Source organism: Equus przewalskii, chromosome 18 (assembly GCF_037783145.1).
Source record: "Equus przewalskii isolate Varuska chromosome 18, EquPr2, whole genome shotgun sequence".
In the NCBI taxonomy this organism is placed as follows: Eukaryota; Metazoa; Chordata; class Mammalia; order Perissodactyla; family Equidae; genus Equus; species Equus przewalskii.
In genome coordinates this window covers 36,432,652-36,448,019 of record NC_091848.1, presented here as the reverse complement: position 1 = coordinate 36,448,019, position 15,368 = coordinate 36,432,652, and the positions used below count along the sequence as shown (strand labels likewise).

Here is a 15,368-nt window from a genome sequence, read left to right as displayed (position 1 = left end):
AGGCCCATGGCCCACCATCTTAAAGTTCCACAGATTCCCCCCACCACGTAGACAGGCTTACTTCCTTCTCCTCCAAGACATGAGGAGCTGGTATGGAGTGGGAGTGGGGAATTGGTTCCTCATGTTCTCCAATCCACAGAGAGAAGAGTAAACAAAAGCAGGTGTTAAACATGACTTATCACGTAGGTCAATCTGTCCATCCATCCAACCTGTGTATTTCCTCACTGTGCTGGGCACTGAGGATACAGAAACGACTCAGTCCCTACATTTGCCATGCAAGAGGCCACTGTCCCACTGTTTAAGTGATGCCCGCATGAAAAATAACGTTGCACTCTGGTCTGGTTTGCTTGTTACAGAGAAAAACACACCATGAAAATATTTATTTTATTGCATCATTTTACTGACTAGAACGCCAGACTTATAGTGGATATAAGTATAAAAATAACCGAATTCTTACAAATAATACTTTGCTGCTACAGTACTGAATAATTAGTGGAGGTTGCAATTATAATACAACTTTAAATAACATTCTCATAATGGATTTAACACAATCAACCAGGGGCTAAGGTTTAAAGGTTTGCAAAGAGAAATTCAGGACAATGTGAACACTCAGAAAGTTAATATTCCAGCTACATGCTCCATTTAACCGTACATCTAGCAACACAAACATTAACAAAACTCACAGCAACCCCTGATAAAAGATCTTTTTTTAAAGAAACAGGCCAGGTAACACAGAAACCTGGGTTAGTTCCCCAGGTAGACTGGTTCCATCCCATCCCTGTCTGGTCCCATCCTTTCTACCCAGAGAACTCTGCACCTAAAGTGCATTATTACATGTCCAAAAAAAAAAATAAATAAAACCAGAATCTAATATGCAAATCCTTTGAAATCACCTCTTTGAAAATGCCGAGGGGACAGAGCCAGAGTAAGACCTCTATTTAGACTGTAATTGTCCCCTTCGGTTTTCACAGGCCTTTCTGTGAGCAGTTTACACTAAATAGGATGGATTGTAACACTATTGAAAAGAGACTTTAGCACAACAAATTAACTGACATGGAATACTTTAATGTTCCTAGTATTTTAACCAGTTTCCTTCTCTGGGGATTTAAGAAAAGACAAAGAGTGAAGAACACATATTCAAAAGCCAGCTCTACAAAACTGTATCTCTGTTTCCGAAAATGCACACAAGAACCTCAGAAGGACGCTTTGTCAAGGAGGAAATGAAATGTCCCTTCTAATCCCCACAAAAGTTTTCACATAGAAAAAATATCTCTGATTTAAATAAGATATAAAACACTGAAATACTGAACTTTGCATCCTTCCTCTCTCCAAAGAAGTGCTCTAGTTTCAAAATCAGTGTCTCTTAGAACTGTGGGTCAAAATCCTAGTTTTGGGCGTGTTAGGTTTAAGTAAGCCAGGAGCAACTGGACTGACAGCTCTAGTCTCTTCAGGTGAAGTTCAGAGTTACAGGGCACTCGGGCACTTCACCAGTGGGCATGATGGGTTAACGGAGGCCCCAAAAAGCCACGTGAAAGGATGACCGTGACGTGTCTGCCCTGGGAACCTTCACATCACATCATCACTCAAAGACATTTTCCTCGGCAGCCATCCAGCCTTGTATTGCAAAGGTGCTGCCCTCCAGTTTGGGCCAACTTTAAGCGTTACCTCTTCAAGAACTTAACAGTCACGTCTTAGTTTTCGACCTCCATTGCTATCAGCCAGCTTGATGACACCATCCATTCAGCAATTTTGGCTCTAAATGACTCAGCTGCTCCTGAAAATAAACTTCTGTCAAAGGGGGAAGATTTGTCAGCATTTAAGACATTTGACTGAATATGTTCCTGACTCTGATGATGTTCACAAAAATATGCTTTCAAGATGTGGGAGCCATGGCCTTACCACGGCAACCAGGCAAAGCGGCCCTCAGATGGACGTCTAAGTCTGGCTGTGTTTGCCAAAATCTCAGGTCATCACCTTACACCTCCTGCACCCAAAGCCATGTACCACTATGCTTCTTGCTAAGCACGAGCCAGCTACTATTTTCTTATTGATGACAAGTGTCCAAGAAATATACGTGACAAGAAACCTGAAAGGACTTTTTCAAAAGGGGATTCAACATTTTTTTTGCACTTCATGTCACTAGTTTAGTTACTGCTTAACAAGATGAAGGTTCTTTCAAAAAACATTCAAAGCCCACACTCTCATGGCCTCTTTGACATTTAAAGTACAAGGGATGGTGGAGCATCTGCCAGGAAGGTGAGGCAGGGAGGTACAGTGGGAAGTGCAAGCCAGGCACAAGAGTTTGAATCCTGGCTCGGCAAGGCAAAGCGTTTATCCTCTAAAGGTTCCCCCGTCCGAGAAGTGGGCGCTCTCATGCCCACCCCCCCAGGGTGCAGTGGGGCCAAGTACAGAGTGTGGCCGTGGGAGGAACAGTGAGATGCTAGTTGGGGCTGTCTAGACTTCCTAAATTGTCTCCAGTGCCCTGGGCTAGCTCATGGGGCAAAGGGGAAGGAGATGAGAAACAAGACCCTCTGAAGCCTAAACAAAACCCACAGATGCTGGGAGGCCAGCAGGCAAGCACCGCCTTGCTCTGAGCCACTGTGTGCTCTGGTATGCTATGGGACATATGGATCCCTTTGGCCCTGCTCTTCCCTACAGAAGTTTAAGCGTCTCATGGGCAGTTGAATGTCACGTTTCCCTTCCTCCCACCTTCCCCGAGTTGTGGGGCTCCAACGCAGGACTGTGGCACTTGTGTGTGCATGAATCCCACCTTCCAGGTGCGAGGCTGACACGGAGCACCTGGCCAGAGCTGAGAGCTTCTGCTTGCTGTGGTGCAGTCAGCCCTGTCCCCTCAGTCCAGAGGTTGCGCTGCCCTACCAGTTGGTTCCCCTCAGCCCAGGCAGGAGCCTTCTGGAGGTATTAGCCCCAAGCAGGAGTGAAGCTGGCCTCTCCCTTCCTCACTCCGGTGGGCACCTGGCACTGGGGAACAGTCCTGCTGTTTCCAGCCCTTCATCTTAGACCCTCATGTTCTTGAGATGCACCTTCCCCACCCCTACGAGCCTCCTAGTAATTGCAGACATGATGTGAACGCAACCTTGCAGGGTGCCTCCTTGTTTCACAGTGAAAGAAAAACAACATTCTTAATCCACTTCACGTGCACAGAACAACATTCTTAATCCACTTCATATGCACAAAACCCATTCACAGGAATGCATTCTGGAACTCACAGGACACTCTTTTTTGGACTTTAGGATTCTTCTCTAGAATGCTTTCAGGACAGATACTTCATTTTGTGGAGCTTATAGCTTCTGGCCTTGACCCTGGGGACGATTTGTCACCTGTGAGGTCAGCTGAAGGTGGCAAAGGTGTATGGCCGGGAATAGCCCCCCGCCATGGCTTTGGGTCCTGGGGATGAGTAAGGATCTGTGTCACGAGCCAGGAAGCTGGGCCCCCTGACGAGGGATCCAAGTCTGTTGGCTCAGGTGAGCTGAGGGCAGGAGCTCGAGCACTCCAGTGAGATGCAAGGCCCTGAGGCACAAAGAGCTCTTTGGTTCCACAGAGAGACGCAAGACCCACGATTTCAAAAAGGTAATAATGCTCTGAGATTTTAAAGTTGGCATCCACTGACAAAAACAGAATTCTTTTTATATCTGTCTCACGAGATGAGTGCAACTGAACCAGTAAGAGGCCTCGCACCTGACTAGCGTCCCTGCTGCAGCAGGTGGCAGTGACTGGGGGAGGCCACGGGACACAGGAGTTCGCACTTCAAACTGTTCAGACGAGGATGACATAACAATACGGATGAAATACACTCTGAACAGATTAGAGACCCTTGAAGAAACAACCACGCCCACGACAGAGCTGTTCCCAGAGGCTGCACCATTTCCAGAAATGTGGGTGCCACTGAGCTCCAAGCTTCAGGGTGGGAACAATCCTTTTACCTGTGTTCTCTTCACTTCATCCCAAACCAGGATGTTTCAAGAGCAGATGACGAGAACAATCACAGTTCCACAGGAAGCGGTTAAAGACACTGAGCACTGGATACGCGCCCCCCCCCCCCCCCACACCTTACAGGACCCACGTCACAGGCACAATAAATAAGACCCGGGGAATTCCCTTCCCAAAGGCAGACTCTTGACTCCCTAACTGGCCGGGAGTCTTCAGTTCTCCAACGCTGACTTGAATTATAACCACGTTTCTGTAGGGAACTATGTAGTAGTACAAAGAGGTACAAATCACTGGACGAGAGAAAATAAGTTATTTCTTCAGTGAATAAATAGCTTTGAGTGGTCGGCTGACAGTTCATACTGAGTGTGTGGACAAGATCAGGGAAAGAGTCAAAGATGCCGCACTAGCAGGTAGGCAGACTCACGTGTGGTTCTACCCCAGCTTCCTCAGGAGTCCACACAGCTTCCTAAAGCACTGGTGTTTTGGGAAACCCAACTTGCCTATTCTGCCCACTCCTCTGAGCACATTCAGCTGCAGCGACTACATCATGCTACTTTCCTTTAGTGGTGAAATACCAGCTGAGACCCAACCTGCATTCAGCTTTCCACTTCTACTCCATACGAAGCAGCCTCGGCCTCAAAGATGGAGGTCAGTGTCCCCGGCACCAAGCAATGTCCTCAGGGATGCCAAGCGCCCCACCGCCTGCGGCTGTCAAGCTTCCACCGGGGCCGTCGCCCAGCGCCAGCGCCCTCTACTGCCTGCTGGGCCTCTCCACGGGGCAGCTGGATGCCTTGAGCTAAAACCAAAGGGAAGTGGCTTTGCCCTGATCCAGACTTATTTGAATAAGTGAGATTTAACTGCAAAGGGAAAAAAGAATCGTAAATGTGTCACTCTGACCAAAAAAAACTGGAGTTGTGTGCTGTGCCCCACAAATTTCAATTCCTCATTTTGGGGGCTGCAGCACAAGAAGACCTAGCAACATACTAAAATACTGTACGTTAACCCACAGCATCTCCAAACCTTAGTGGTATGTTTATCAACATCATCGGCTGTTGGTTAGCTTGTAGGTACTGGGCAGAAAAACAACTAAAGAGCCAGTATTTTGCTGTAAATTCATCACCAAATTGAGGCCTACGGAAGTGTCTGAGGAAAAGAGGCCTTCTGCCTGGAACAGTCTTGAAAAAAAACCCAAAAAGAGACCTCCCTACTCAGTTTACTAAAGTGCAAACTAACGAAGAACTGGGTCCTTGCCATGAAACCTAGTGATCTGCCCTCGCTAACTGTCATCCATCGACTGGTGGCCACGCGCGTCACTCAGAGTCTCTCCTGGTACTGGCCCATGTTCACATTCACAGTAACAACGAAGGTGCCAGATGAGCAGCCTAGGGTTCCACGTCCACAGGTTCCATCTGTCCTCTTGCACGGTGTTCACGCCCCTCACGCCTGTCCCACTTTCTGCCTGCCACTCAAGTGTGGCTCCATAAATCATGGGGGCAGCCAGTGTTTGGTGCTCCCCCCCGGGTGCAGTCCTCTGAGCAACAGGGTCCCGGGCAGTCTGCTCAGAGCAATGGGTCCCTCTCTCTTCTGCACTTAAAAGTAGTCTCTTCTCCTGCTCTCATCACTGATGAAAGATGGGTTATACTGTCCAGGGAAGATGCAAGAATGCCGTGACCCCGGCAATCCAGTGTAGGCCGGGTAGAGTCCATTTCGTTCAAGTTCAGGATTCCTTACACTTGTGGGCTGGTGGCCAAAGAGAAGAGAGAAAATGTCAATTTATCAGTCAAGGATGGGAATTTAGTAGTTTTTTTTTTTTTTTAAAAAAAGAATGCTACATTTTAGTAAACCTAAGATGGAGGCAGCTATAGATAGCAGAGCAAGGTCTAACCTAGAAATCTGGACCTCCGGGTTCATCTCTTTGTAGAACCTTTGCCCATATTTTAAAAGGGGATTTAAAAAAACATTATTCAAGGGCAGCCCAGTGATTTTAGACCAACAGAGGAAAAGACCCGGGTTAATTATTATGTTGATTGTCAAGATTAATTATGTGATTATGATCTTGACTTTCTAAGAAAGTGTCTTTCTCTGTGGAGCACAAAGTCTTTAAATCCTCTCCGGCATTTAGTAGAAGGCTACTGTCCCTGCCATGAATGGCGACTGACCTTCGCAAGGTCATACGACCACCTGTTGGAGGTGGAGTCAGGACCTCAAGCAGGAGGCCAACAGCAATTCTCAGGTGTCTCGGACCAGATCCCACTCAGTGGATCGGGACTACCCATCCGATGTGCAAAAGCAGCTCCCTGGGAATGACAGGGCTGCTGTGAGGAGGCCCTTATTCAGGACCACCAGGGGCAAACACTTGCCTGGCAGAAATAAAACACTAGATATTGCATATAATAAACACAAATCCTGGGGAGCCCGAAGTACCCCTGAAACCCCTGTGAGCGACAGCTCTCTCCCTCAGGGAACAGCTTCGTGCCATAGCTTAGGCTCTCCTACACGCTGCTCAGCCTATTTTTGAAATGAAGACGGGGTTCGTTTCAGTTCTTGGCTATATCTATTTAAAGGCACTCTCTAGCTAACGCCATGGAAACGCGCAGCGCAGTCGGGTCCTGTGACGCGGCAGGCCTATTGTTGCTAAGCGATCTCGCCAAGCTGGGCCTGACACGTCCCTGGCAGAGGTGTGAGTGGTGGGCACACCTGGGTAAGATACCTCTCAGCTATGGCTGCCATTCTTAGAGTCAAAGGACTTTCCTGACAGAGACAGAACAAAGCAAAGCTCTTCTGCAGAAATATCAACGGAAGCATTTGAACCAGAGCTGAGCGGGTGCCTATGTTTATCGATCCCCTTGTTTCTTCCTGTTCTTCCTCCAGTTCCAAAGTTTGAGAGTCCACTGAAACAGCAGCTTCCTCCGTGTGAACAAACGCGCCCCTCCCATCCAAAGTCTGAGGCCTCGCGGTCAATCCCATAGCAACCAGAGGGGCTGTGGCTTCTGTCGCCGGATCACCTAGAGCAGTTAATCCCAGAGGACGAGGTTTCGTGTTTACTGCTGTGCCTCAAACAGCTCCCCACGGCCTGAGGAGTCACCTAGCATCTGTTTATTTTGCAGCTCAGATACTCTGCCTGTGTTTGCTTTCTGGCTGACGCCATGCGATGTAAAGTGAATTGGGCAGCGATGGGAGTAAGACATGGGTTATTAGAAGAAGCAAGGGTTCAACGTTGTCTCCCCTCTTTCCAAACGACACAGCCCAGGGCTGGACACAGCCAATTATTAAAGACCTACTGAGTCTATCACCTAAACCTCTGAGAAGTACTTGTTGAGGATGACACTGAATTGTTCTCTTTGTACCTTTTTTCCAATCTCCGGTTTTAACTACCCAACCACAGGAGGCAAAGCATGGCTGACCAGAGATAAAAATGAAGGGCCAAAGGCCAAACATCGCTAAGTTCTTTCTCTCTCTTTCAGTTTCCCAGCCTATAACTTTAAAGCAAGTTCAGTAACCGGTGGGTTACTGCTACAACCCCATAAAAGTAATGTGCTCTGCAGAAACACCTTTCATATCTCAATGTTGAAACTAATAAACACCAAGCAAAGAGATGGTAAGGAAACTGAATATGAAGTTACGTGAAGAAGAGGCTCATGCAGTCATTCTCTTTAACCATTAATTAGCTGTAGTGGTTTCACTACAACAAAACAGACTCCTTTTACTTCACAGAGAAAACTGGAGCCTTGAGGTCGCCCCGGCACGGGATACACACCGAGTAATACACATCTGTCATCTGGAGGAGGTTTTTGGTGCTTCCATTCTCATGCATCTCAATGGCTTCTCGGCCCCACTCTTGTGAGCGAGGGTTCTTGGGGTACTCAGCATATGGGGACATCTGGAAATCCCCACTTTTGAAGATGAGTTTGCTGATGTCATTTTTATTCTTTCTGTGGGGTAAAAAATATTTGAAACAATGTAAATGAATGAATTCTGGAAGAAATGGTATTTGTGAAAGCACGATCCATTACTTTACAAAGTAAATTAGACTCAAAGCTACCATTATATTTCTTTGGAGCTGTCCACCGAGGAATGTTATTATTTTCAGTATTTGCCTAAAACAAGTAAAATTTGCAATGAGATGCAAAAAAAATCTTCCAACTCAAAGGGACAGGTTAGAGAGGCAGAGAGGACAAACACAGCTGCAGGGAAGGAGAGGCAGATGCTCCTGGGGGATGGAGATTGCTGCATCTTGGGGGCAGCCCGGGAAACAGGAGTTAGAAATTCCCAGAAGGCTGGAGCTGGAAGGGCTTTCAGGATTCTATCTATCTATCTATCTACCTATCTATCTACCTATCTATCTATCTATCTATCTATCTATTTATTGAGGAAGATTAGCCCTGAGCTAACATCTGCTGCCAATCCTCCTCTTTTGGTTGAGAAAGACTGGCCCTGAGCTAACATCTGTGTCCATCTTCCTCTACTTTATATGTGGGACGCCTGCCACAGTACAGCTTGCCAAGCAGTGCCATGTCCTCACCGGGATCCGAACCACTGAACCCCGGACCAGTGAAGCAGAACGTGCGCCCTTAACCGCTGAGCTACCGGGCCGGCGCGGCAAGGTTCTTTAGTCTAGTGGTTCCAAACCTACTTGAGCATCAGAATTGACACAGAAGCTTCTAGGTCTCACCTAGATTTACTAAAACAGCAGCTCTGGGGATGGGGCAACTCTGGCTTTGTGATGACTTGTTCCCTGGGTCACATTTTGCTACTAGCAAAGCTGGGACTAAAACTGAGGCCTCCACCCCCAGCCAGTGCTCTTTTACTGTAGGAAGCAACTTCATAAACCATGAAAACCAGACCTTTTGTTTTGTTTGCAAAATGCACCTGTTTGCAGACCTGTACATATTCTCATTTCAGCGGATTGGGGAAACCCTAGAACAAGCTCCTGTCTATGATGGTTCACTGACTGAAAAATTCACCCATCTAATGGGCCTGGGGTCAGGTATGTTCAGTCATATCTGCCCCAGGTAACAGAATCTGAAGTTTCTTCCTTCTACTTCACTTTCCCATAAGTAAGCTTTTCTGGGGAAAGTTTCAAATGATTCAGGGTCATAAAACCAAATGTCCAGCATGTGGCTTAGGCACTGTCCCTCCTTGCAAGTTCAGAACAGACCTGCCACTGTGCTGCTCCCTGGAGGGTGGGCATCCGGTCTCAAACAATGACTTACTAATTCACAAGTACCTTCCATTCCCAGTGACCAAGAGTCACAGGCCTCTTCCCCTGGTACAGGACACTTAGCAAATACGAGGCTTACGTCCCTTGGGCACTCAGGTTTTACCTCTCTTCTTCTAGTCTCATACCCAGAATTTTATTTCCACTCATGTAGTTTATCTTTGATGATCTGATGGCAACTTTGTGAATAATGGCAAACGCTGTACCATGAGGCCTGCATTCCCGAATGGGTAGTTAGGGCAAATTGTTCTCTGCAGACTTACTGGAGACAGAGGACATCTGATAACGTCCCTCACAGCAATGGTTGAAGATAACTTGCTATTTGGTAGGTTCCCTCCATCTGTTATGTTGGGATAATTGGCACCATTTATTATCATCTAAGTCAAAGGTCATAATTTTCCCTTATCTGAACAGATAATCACAGAGAAAGGGGATCAGCTTCTTCCTTTCGCTTCCTTTTTCAGTAGAAACCCAATCCCACTGGCTTCCAGGAAGCTCAGAGCTAACTACACTGCTGAATATCTGTTTATCCCACATGCCTGCTACAACTTCTCGACTGCTAAAATATGTCAGGTAACCCCTTTCATCTTTGTCTGTTTCTTAATTTGCCCATTTAAAGTGTACAAGTCAATGGTTTCTAGTATATTCACAGTTGTGCGACCATCATCACAGTCAATTTTTAGAACAGTTTCATCACCCCAAAAAGAAGTCCCATACTTAGCCATTACTCCCAATTCTCCCTGCTGCCCGCCAAGCCCAAGGCAACCACTAGTCTACTTTCTGTCTCTATTAGATTTGCCTATTTTGGACATTTCATATAAATGGAATCATACAATAGGTGGTCTTTTGTGACTGGCTTATTTCACTTAGCATAATATTTTCAAGGTTCATGCACTTTATAGCATGTAGCAGGATGTTATTCTTTTTAATGGCTGAATAATATTCCATGGTATAGATATATCACATTTTGTTTATTCATCAGTTGATGGATATCACACTTTGTTTATCTATTCATCAGTTGATGGATAGTGGGGTTATTTTCACCTTTTGGCTCTTATGAACTTTCAAGTACATGTTTCTGTGTGGACATGTGTTTCCATTTCTCTTGGAAGACAGGTAAGAGTGCAAGTGCTGGGTGAAATGGCAACTCTGTTTAACTTTTGGAAGAGCTGCCAGACTTCTTCAAAGTGGCCGCACCATTTCACATTTCCACCAGCAGTGTATGAGCATTCTAATTTTTCCATATCCTCACCAACACTTGTACTTTTCTTTTTTTTTTTTTAATAGCCATCTTAGTGGGTGTGAAGCAGTGTCTCATGGCGGTTTTGACTGCATTTCCCTGATGGCTAATGATGCTGAGCATCCTTTCACGTGCCTACTGGCTGTTTGTATATCTTCTTTGGAGAAATCTCTATTCAAGAACTTTGCCCATTTTTAAATGGGGCTGCCTTTTTACTATTGAGTTGTAAGAATTCTCTATATATTCTAGATACAAGTCCCTTACTAGACATATGATTTTCAAATACCTCCTCCCATTCTGTGCATTGTCTTTTTACTTTCTTGACAATGTTCTTTGAAGCAGAGAAGTTTTTAACTCTGAGGAAATCTAATCTATCTCTTTTTGGTTTCTTATGTTTTTGGATATTCTTTTCTAATAAAGAATAAAGTCCCATTTGCTGTCCTTTTCTTTCCTCAAAGGCACTCCCTATCATGAATTTCTCTTTCTCCTTTTTTTAATGGTTCAGTCACATATTATGATTTAATATTGTAAACCACCCCAAATATTGTTTAAAAGAGTAAAAACTGACCCTTGCTCAGCACAGGCAAAGAAACAATTATAACGTGAATTCCTGTCACTCACCTGCAACAGGTGACAATCAGCGCAATGCCCAGGATGAGCAGGAGCCCGCCTCCGGCTGCTGCAATCACCACGGTGATGAGCTGATAGGCTGCACAAGTGGACAGCAAGGGAGAGGGAACGAATAAACAAATGAATATGTAGGAATGCCTCCCCACCGGACCCCACGGCAGCACCTCGGCTGGTGACCTCCCCTTTCATTTCCCGGGCCCCAGGCAAGGGATCCTCAGAGGCGCCTCCACATTTTCTCTGTTGAAGGGTAGCAAAATAGGCCACCCCAACATATTCCTCTCTGGTGTATTTACTGTTTTAAGCTGATTATTTTTGAGAAACTAGGGACCCAGCAGAAGCTCTGAAAACAGAGTGGAAGTTACCCTTTTGTAAGATTTTCATTAGAAAGGCAGCCTGACCAGGAAGAGAGCTGGTACCAAAGATAACTTTTCACCTGAGAGACTTGTCTGCCAGGCAGGGCTGCCTCTGTTTACCAGCATCTCCTCCTCTCAGCTTCCCACGAATCGCCTTCCCGCCTCTGAAGCCCCAGCCCCCTACGAGCACGTTTGACATTCTTTGGCAGTCAGGTTACTGGAAACTTGTGATGAGCTTATGGACAACACAACCCACAGATCTTTTTTTCTCATACCTGCTGTCAAGTCAGTTCATGAACTACAGCTAAACTTTTGGACCTAAGCACTGACTTTAGATTCATTACGAGGCCACGTGATGATGTCCAAGTCCACGGGATTTGAATCAATACCTACTGTAATGTTTACTGATCTGTAGGCGCTCTGAATGTCTATCAAGGTGAGAGAGAAGGCAATGAGTGTTGTCTTTGGTTTGTCTCTCATCCTTCCTCCTTTGAAGAGATTCTCCAGAATGATGAACTTGAAATTCTTAGTTTTACTTTCTCTCTGACATTTGCTGACATTTCATAGTCTTTCCCAAGCAATGGCTCTATCTTTTCTTTATTCTTCTTGTGGTTTGATCATAAGTTGATGTTGCTGTCATTGCTGTTGGCATTTTTCATTAAACCAACGCATTCTGGGCCTTAGCCTTTCCTATAAGCTATATTTGTCCTTGCTTACATGCGTATTTGGATGGAATCTACTGGACTGTCTGCTTAGCCAACCCCCTTCTGGAAACTGTTCACCCCGCTCCATGTGCAGGTTACGGTGGGCGTGGTCATGCTTGTACATGTAACCCCCTCCCCTGGCCACAGGGCATTGGTCTGGGAGTAAACACATCATCCAAGCTGGATCAATTAGTTCCTTCCCAGGAATGTCAATGTGGGAAAGAGAGAGACAACCTTCTCTTTCAAAATGGCTGAATGAGTGACTCACACTCGAAGCTGTCTGGCGAGCCTATTTTCCATCATGTTGTCTTGTAGGGAGACACTCGTGATGCGGGAATGCCACGACATACCCCAGAATCCTTCCAATAAACTGTCTTTGTTCCTCAAGCTAGCTAAGGCTATTTAGTCCAGAAGAGCCTTCGTCAACGGTGATATTGCGATTTATAAGTAATATACATCTGGTCTTTGTCCTCCCTCGCAGAGTTCCTAAACCCCCTGGAATTTCCTAAGTGTCGAGAGCAGAAAAGGTGTCTTTTGTTATGTTAATGGTGACTTTGGCAAGCCCCTGGGTAACCTACGGATGAAGGCTGGTTGCTAGGGGGAACCAACCACGTGATCAGAGCAGTGGAATTTTCAGTCCCCTCTCTGACCCCCAGGCAAGGGAGAGGGCCTGGAGACTGAGTTCAATCACCAATGGCCGATGATTTAATTATCCTGCCTGTGTAATGAAGTGTCCATAAAAACCCAAAAGATGGGGTTTGGAGAGCTTCCAGGTTGGTGAGCACAGAGATGGGGGCGAGTGCTGTGCTGGGAGAGGCATGGAAGCTCTAAGCCCTTTCCTGAAACCTTGCCCTACGCATCTCTTCTGTCTAGCTGTTTCTGAGTTATATCCTTTCATAATAAACCAGTAATCTAGCGAGCAAAATGTCTCCCGAGTCCTGTGAGCCACTAGAGCAAATTAATTGAATCAAGGTGGGGGTCATTGAAACCTCCGATCAGAAGCATAGGTGATGACCTGGACTTACAAACAGTGTCTGATGGGGGACGGGGCAGCCTGATGACTGAGCCCTTAACTTGTGGGGTCTCCCTGGAGACAGTGTCAGAATTGAGTTAATTGCTTGGTGATGTGGAGAAAACACACAGCAGAATTGGTGTCGGAATCATATAAACCAATACACTTTCCTTTAAAACTCTTAAACTCATTACAGACCCTTCCGAGCAGCCACATTAGTTTTATTTTAAAATTCACTCAGTTCTCCCCATTTTTCCCTCACTGATCAGGCTCATTAGTGATGTATGATTAAAATTTTGCCTTTTATTGATTTGATTTTATTTTGGTGAGGAAGATTGGCTCTGAGCTACCATCTGTGCCAATCCTCCTCCATTTTGTATGCGGGATACCACCACAGCATGGCTTGATGAGTGGTGTGTAGGTCCGCACCCAGGATCTGAACCTGCAAACCCCAGGCCACTGAAGTGGAGCCTGCAAACTTAATCGCTATGCCACCAGGCCGGGCCCAGAATTTTGCCTTTTAAATCTTCCCACTCCTCTTGCATCATCTTTCCTTTAGAATCTCTTTTCACAGCATTCTTTTTTTCCTCTCTGTACCTTTCGAATTTGCCTTCCTCACGTCTTCAGGCTGTTTGTGAACATACCTAACAGGGGGTACAGAGCAACAGTCCCCTCTCCCCAAGTCCTGCTTCCTTTCCCTTCCAACATGAAGTGAGGCCCGTCAACACTGAGTGAGATGCTTGCTCTTAGCTGGATGAGACTTCCACTGACTTCTGGATAGTTAATTATCTCTTCTTCCTCCTAAGCAGTTTAGTGCTGTCTTCCTGGATGTTTGCTATGAGTGACTCCTGCCAACACACAGCATCTCCACTGGTATGAATTTTTTAAACTCAATGTAACAACAAGTTTAATAGCATTACACGATACTATACACCTGCCACCGGACTAGGGGTTGGGGTGGGGAGACAATGCAGATGATCTTTAAGTTGAATGTTCTGGTTTCACTGGAAGAGGAGGAAGAGGGCCACACATGAGGAAAAGTGGCTCTACATCCTTGCTGGCCGGGCTGAGAGGCTAGTGGGGAAGGAGGCTCCACTGGAGAGATGCAGAATATTTGAAAGGAAAGGATGACCTAGAAAAGGGCATGTTGTGAACAAGAAAGAGGGATGGAAAAAAATGTCTGCAGCCAGAAAAAGGTAATCTAGGAAAACTATGTGAGCTCTGTAATCACAAAGTGACAATAACCACAAAACAGAAAAATGACTTAGAGGATGGGACTATAAAAAAAGATTCTAAATAAGTAATAAGAGGGGAATGGTTAAGTAAATTATGGTATATCTGCAAGGTAGAACTCCACAGAACTATCAAAAGTGACATTATAAAATTACGTAAATGAAAACACTGCACAGTTCACTAGGTTTAAAAGCAGGTTACAAAAAAGTATATTCTGTGTGATCCAATTTCTATTGAAAAGATACACACACACCCACCTCTGGTATAGCGCTTCCTAAACTTTAATACGTATACAAATCTGCATATTAACCAAATCTAGGGTTCCGGTTAAAGTTCAGATTCTGATTCAGTAAGTCCGGAGTAGAGAGGCCTGAGACTCTGTACTTGCAAACAGTTCTTAGGTGATGCTGCTGGTCCATGGATCACACTTGGTAGCGAGGATACACAGGTACAAGGATACCAGGGTATTAACAGTGATGTTTAATGGGTGAAGAGACTGTTTAGTTTTCTTCTTCCCTTAAGTTATATCTATTTTATAATTAATTTGGGTCAACAAAAGGAAAATTAACGGGTATGGGTTGTTTTGTGCTATGAAAAAACAAGATGCATTTACTGTAAAAAGAGAAAAGAGGGGCCGGCCTGGTGGTACGGCAGTTAAGTTTTCATGTTCCACTTTGGCAGCCTGGGGTTCGCCAGTTCAGATCCCGGGTGTGGACATGGCACTGATTGGCAGGCCATGCTGTGGCAGGCGTCCCACATATAAAGTAGAGGAAGATGGGCACAGATGTTAGCTCAGGGCCAGTCTTCCTCAGCCAAAAGAGAAGGATTGGCAGCAGATGTTAGCTCAGGGCTAATCTTCTTCAAAAAAAAAAAAAAAGAAAGAAAGAAAACTAAAAAAATAAAAAGTAAATAAAAAGAGAAAAGAGGTGAAGCAAACCAAGATGTCATGGGAGATCTTACAATGTGACATTCACGCCCAGGAACGTACGCCTGAAGAAAGGCTGGGGGCGGGGGAGGCGGGGGCATCTCT

At 45.6% G+C, this 15,368-nt stretch overlaps 1 protein-coding gene across 2 annotated transcripts in view; it reads right to left on the bottom strand.

Annotated features, from left to right (window-relative positions):
• Window positions 1-370: 370 nt before the first annotated feature.
• HEG1 (heart development protein with EGF like domains 1) overlaps window positions 371-15,368 on the bottom strand; it is an 85,601-nt gene continuing 70,603 nt past the window's right edge. For both annotated transcript variants that reach the window (XM_070582610.1, XM_070582609.1), the window contains 3 exons: window positions 11,028-11,115; window positions 7,706-7,880; window positions 371-5,688 (listed from right to left, as the gene is read on the bottom strand). In XM_070582610.1, the coding sequence (XP_070438711.1) occupies window positions 5,539-5,688; window positions 7,706-7,880; window positions 11,028-11,115 (413 nt within the window). In that variant the 3' untranslated portion in view covers window positions 371-5,538. The remainder of the gene's footprint in view (window positions 5,689-7,705; window positions 7,881-11,027; window positions 11,116-15,368) is intronic.